Genomic DNA, 6,000 nt, shown 5'->3' on the forward strand with positions numbered 1-6,000 from the left:
ATTTATTAAATCAACAGCTTCTTTGTGTCTGTAAGTGTATGCCATGTGTATGTGGGTGCCCATGGAGGCCATACGAGGGCTGGGGCTCAGACAGCTATGGGCTGTCTGACAAGGGTGCTTGGCACTGATCTCAGGTCCTTTGGAGAACAGCATGCACTGTTAATTGCTGAGTCATCTCTTCAGCCCCAAGAAATCAATCAATAGCTTCTTAAAAGGTGTGTGTGTGTGTGTGTGTGTGTGTGTGTGTATAGATGATTCAGAGGCTGTGTGTGTGTGTGCGCGCGCGCGTGTGTGGAGATGATTCTGTGGTTAAGAGCACTGGCTGTCCTCCGGCACCACACAGTAGCTCACAGCAGCCTGTGATCTCGGTTCATGGGAAATCTGACACCCTTTTCCAGCCTCCATGGGCACCAGGCATGCACACGCTGCACAGACATACATGCAAACAAAACACTCACACACAGAAAGTTATAAACCTTAGAAAAAAAATAAACCTTAGAAAAAAAGAAATCAACAGCTTATGTTTAAAAAAAAATCAAGTGGGTGGTGGTGGTGCACATATCTTTAATCTCAGCACTCAGGAGGCAGAGGCAGAGGCAGGCAGACCTCTGAGTTTGAGGCCAGCCTGGAACTACAGAGTGAATCTCAGGACAGCCAGGGGTACACAGGGACACCCTGTTTCAAAACAAAACAAAACAAAACATCAACAAAAAAGAAAACAAAGGCCCAGCCATTCTTCACAGCTTGCTTCTGAATGCACGCAGGTAGCTTAGTTTTCTTAGGAAACAGTTTTTTATTGTCCTTCCCACTCTTCTTAGTGGCTGTTGCCCTTTTCCCCTGCTCTCTATAGAAACAGGCAACAGCTCAAGCCAGGAGCAAGCATTTGACCTTTGTAGTCCCTGCCAATGTAAAGAAACAAAATAATCACAAGACCTTCTGTTTCCTTCTTCTTTCTCTTAAAATGCTCGGATTTCATCCTGCATGAGGCATTCAGACCCCTGTCCTTAAACTATGAGACATTTACCAGGATATTCTATAAAGCTACCTCTTACTGGAAAATGTGGTATTCTTTTTGTTTCGGATGGTGGTAACATAAGGGACTAAGCTCTATACACTTAACTGCAGTTCTCTCTTTGCATATCTGTGAAAAATAAGCCTCCCAGTGATGTTTTACTGGGAGGCTTATTTAATTGTGCTCCCAATTAAAAAAAAAAGTAGAATATAGCTACGATTCACTTGCTTTAAGAGGACCTTCCCAATGCCTTACTTTTGCAGGTTGCAGATGACAGTGGGTAGTAAGATATCCGCAGTGCCCATGGCATTTTGGTAGTGGTCCATGAATTAACCACCGTCCTACCACCTAACTTTCTGAAGATCTAAATGGTTAACAATACTATCCTCAGTAGATCACTGCTAAGGGATGGAAATTCATCCCTGTTTTCTATCAATACTCTATGTGCAAACTAATCTGTTCACCACAGACACCAAACACTCAGCATATAGAGCAGGCACCACCAGTGCAAATTCATATATGACATGTCCCTGTACACTGAGCTTTCTGACTAGCAGCGTGTGCCAATCACTAAGCCAGCCACAGACCGCTGGCAAGTCAATAAGATACTGAGACCTATACGTAAATATAAACGATACACAGTAGAGTGAAACACAGAAGTCTGTGAGGCTCCGGAGGAGCAAACGTGTTATTGAACTCCAGGAGAAAGGGCCTGTGACAACAGGGTGGTTTCACACGCATTGCATCATGCTTTCTTTCACACACTAGGAGCACAGACTAAGATGACTTGGTCAACAAAAGAATTCCTTCTCATTGACTGAACTGGAAAACCTACTCTAAGCAGTAGCTTTACAGAGAAGCTAAGCTCTCTTTCCAGCTGAGAGTTACACATATCACCTTTTTAAAAAGCGTTGGCAAGAGGCTCTTTAACTATTTCTGAAGGTAGTTTTCAAGTGAAAGAAAAGACACTGCAATTGTGCGTAAGTATTACTCACTAGTATTACATCTAAAGTAGAACTACTTGTCAAACTACTTCAACTAACTGTACCCCTTTCCTTGAAAAAAAAATCCATTTTTATTTTTGATAAACTAGCTTAGAGAACCGCACACGAGCATGGCTATTCTGCCAAGGAGAGGTGGTCGTTACAAACTCATTTTGCTATGTGTCCTGTCTATTAAGCAGGCTAGTCCAGCTCCAAACACAAGGAGCAGTGAGGTTAGAGAGAAGAACTGCTGTCCTGCCTTCTGCGTTGCTTGACAAGGACAGGCCCTAGGGAACCCCTGACCCTGAGTCACCCCAAATCTGACGTTTGGAAGGCTACGACCTGGCTTTCTCACATACTTACTTGGACACACGTGGTTCAGGATGGAAGGCTTGCTGGGCCTCTACTGTCTTAGTTTGTTAAAAGGGAATATGAACATGCGTCTGTTGATTCACAACGATGTTATTTATAAGGAACAGTACCACCAGGAAATGAAACCTCCCCACTTATCCAGAAGCTGCTCTCTGAACTTATGGATTGATACAACTTGCCTCAAATACCTGGCAATGTAGCTAATGTAAAGACTGAGACACCCATTCTCCTAATCTCTCGCAGTCTCTCCCCACCCTGTCTCTGCACTGAACCCAGGCTGCCCCAGTGAACACGAGGGGAGCTAGCAGAACCGATAGGGAACACTCCCAGCTCCAATGAGGTTTCTAGGTGAGAAACATGAACACCTTTTCACTGTTATCTTGAGAAAAGTCTAGAGAAATGTGTGTGTGTGTGTGTGTGTGTGTGTTCTCCTCTCAATTTATTCATTTACAAGAAAAAGAAAGCAATTTTAATCCAGGTATCATGCTTTTACATGTTGCTAAGCCAACATATTAGATGATGTTTACCAACAGTGACGTGGTTGTAAGTTCAACCTGCCTTGGATAAGATTTAATATTAAACACAAAATTACAACAAAATGTGACTTTTATTAAGAGCAAACCTTTAAATCTAAATTTCAAAAACGAACTTAAAATTAAGCAACTGAATGTATGCCATGGAGAGCTGAAAAATCCAAGCCTTTAATTTATAAAGCTCTTTATCAGATGTGACATTTGAACTTCATGTAAGCCGAGTAGAGCTATTGTTTGATACATAGAAATGCCGGGTCCTGGGACACCCCATCATGTCCTAACCCTAGGGTACCCAAACCCAAGCACTGCAAAGTCCCTTATATAAAGTAGGACACTATTTGCAGACACCATCCATCCCTTCTTAGAAGCTAAGTGCTAATCAGTTATTATACTGTTTAGGAAATAAGAACGGAAATAAAAAAGTCCACGCACGTATAGAACAGTTTAACCCAGAGGAGGCCTGAATCTGATAATGTGGAGCTTTGCATGAGCAGGGGCACTGGCCTTCGCTCTCTCACATCCTGCAGTTTTGTTACTGTAGCTCGGGCTAAGTTTATGCCTCTACCAGAGAAATGCTTTGGTATGGCTGTCGCTGTGACAGAACTCTGAGTAGACATTTCTTAAAACCCTGCACTCCACTTACACTCATACAACCCTAAGATTTAACACTTGAGTGCTAAGTATTTTAGAATAGCTAAAAGTCTTAGAACCAACCGGAGAGCGTCTCTACTGTCCAGAGCTCAAAGTACATGCAACAGAGCTGATGGACGAGGCAGGAAAAACTGTTGTGTTTGAACAGCCTTTAAACTCTGCAGATGGGAATTTCAGAGGGATGTATGTTATGCTATTTAATTACTGGAATCTTTGAGCTTCAATGTGAAGAGTCACAGAGCTCGTTCATGTATGGGTATGTGGTATATTCTAGATCTAAAACTGTATCCTTAGCAAAACCCCAAGAGGAACTCAGCCCATCAGGTACTTTACCTGGCACGGGCAGCTTCCACGGCATACTTCTTTTGAACAATACCCGCTAGAATTTCTGTGAGAGTCAAGTATTGTAGTCTTTAAAGAACTGCTCTTCAACACAAACTGTCATTTCAAATGAAACAGGATCGACCTCAAGCATAATGCTGGCAGTAAAGTGGTCACCATATGCTTGCCACATTTGAAAGGGTGTCTCCAAACACACCGGAGACAGCGTTTGGTCTAACTCTATTTTAAAAGTAGGATGACATTATGGCTTTCATTTACAACTAGAACGGAGGATCTGGGGATTCAAGTAACCATCTGGGAAAATTCGTTGTTTTTTTTTTTTTTTTTTAAAAAGCTGACATTTACATTTTGCAGTGTTCCAGAAAAAAGTATAAAGCCACCCAACAGCTGTCTTGTTAACCGAAACTGATTAAAAATCTCAAAGTCTTACAGCAGTCAATGCTTATTTACGCTTAAACATTCTAAGTACGTTTAAAAGAAACATTTCTAAGACTGTAAGTTTTCTGATATAGGCAGATCAAAACGTTAAAAAAGAAAATCCTTTGCAAAGAGGTAATGTAAGTCAGCTAGTCGAAAAATCAATTTAAAAGCACACGGCTTTTTGTACCTACAGAAAAGGGCAACATTACTTTCTATTAATTTTGAAAGAACTAAGTCTTTCTCAAAAACCTAAATAAAATCACTATCTACAAACTCAAAGACCATGGACACCGTGGCAGAGGTCACATTTTTCCCAGGACGGGGGACAAGTGACTACAATTATATCAGAGTTTTTTTTTCTTTCAAAAACCAGACTAACAGATCAGGTGTTGAGCAATCCCTCCCACTGTCAACATCCTAATCCGGATGAACCCTGCTCTGCACAAAAGTGACAGCTCCAGGTATGTCAACTGCAAACCCCAGCGTGTCCCAGAGCCTGTGCACACATTACCTACGTGAAGGCAGAGGAATCTCGGAGGGTCTAAGTCAGCCGTCAGAAATCCCTTCCTCATCAGTCAATTCCTAATTCGTCAGAAGTCACCTAAAGTTTGCTGCGTGGGAGAGGTGTGGGCAGGGTGACCAGCCCTTCCTTATGTCCAGTTTCCTAAGCACCCTCTTCGGCCCAGGCTAACCGATGCCCAAGGCAAGAGCGAGTGACAGTCAGGGCGAGCAGTGCCCGAGACCGCTGAGCCCAGTGGCCCTGTCTCCACCGCGGTCGGGGGGCGGTGGCTCGGGGCCTGCTGCCCGAGGCTCGATACTGACCCGAGGTCGCGGCTGCCGAGCCTAGGAGCACCGCGCAGAGCAGCAGCAACGACAGCCTGACGCGGACCTGCATCCTGCTCTCGAAGGTCGAGAGCCCTCGCCGTCGCCGTCGCCGTCGCCGCGACCAACTCAGCCGCTGCCTCGGTGCCGCCGCCTCGCAGCCGCTCTTCCTGCTCAGGTTCCTTCTTCGCCCCTTCCCAGGCCTCCCTGGCCCAGAGCGCAGCCAATCCGCGCCCGCCGCTCCGTCCTCCTTGGCCAATGGCCGTGATCGCCCCGCCCCACACATAGCCACGCCTCCTATGTCATCTTTTAGCCAATCATTGGGTACAGTTGTCATACCAGCTTTCCCGGTTGGACCACGGCCTCACCGACATGGCCCCAGCTAATTGGTAGCGCCTGAATCAGCGGGCTCGAAGGCGGGGAAACCTTCATCCAGGACTACAACTCACAGCATGCACCGCACTAGATTTTTCTCGGCCGATGCTCTTGGGAGATGCAGTTTAGCATAAAGTCAGGGTAGAAGCCGCAGGTGGCTGAGGGCATAAGGAGTTTCAAGAAAATGGATTCACTGGACTCTTGCGTTTGAACCAGAATAAATATCAAGGAACAGATATCAAACGGTTAAGAACTTGCAAGGTTGCTAAGTATTTCTTTTTAATTATTTTGAGAACCTGAATTGGACATGATGTGAACACTGAGAAGTAAGCTATACCTGAACTGAAACATTTAAATATTTAGTTAAAAAATACTTAAGTCTTAAAAAAAGCTTAGGTGAAGCAATACGTGAAGTTTACAGAGCCAGCAGCACAAGACAATGCCGCTTGTCATTTCCCTAATAAAACAAAAGGGAAGAAATTTCTACCAG

The 6,000-nt window shown here is 44.4% G+C and overlaps 1 protein-coding gene across 2 annotated transcripts in view; it reads right to left on the minus strand.

Moving 5' to 3' along the window:
- Sel1l (SEL1L adaptor subunit of ERAD E3 ubiquitin ligase) overlaps window positions 1-5,326 on the minus strand; it is a 42,627-nt gene extending 37,301 nt beyond the window's left edge. The window contains exon 1 of one of the 2 annotated variants that reach the window (XM_021178763.2): window positions 5,136-5,326. In XM_021178763.2, coding sequence (XP_021034422.1) covers window positions 5,136-5,208 — 73 coding nt within the window. In that variant the 5' untranslated portion in view covers window positions 5,209-5,326. The remainder of the gene's footprint in view (window positions 1-5,135) is intronic. The other variant, XM_021178760.2, reaches the window with a different exon arrangement.
- Window positions 5,327-6,000: the final 674 nt, after the last annotated feature.

Source organism: Mus caroli, chromosome 12 (genome assembly GCF_900094665.2).
Source record: "Mus caroli chromosome 12, CAROLI_EIJ_v1.1, whole genome shotgun sequence".
NCBI classification, from domain to species: domain Eukaryota; kingdom Metazoa; phylum Chordata; class Mammalia; order Rodentia; family Muridae; genus Mus; species Mus caroli.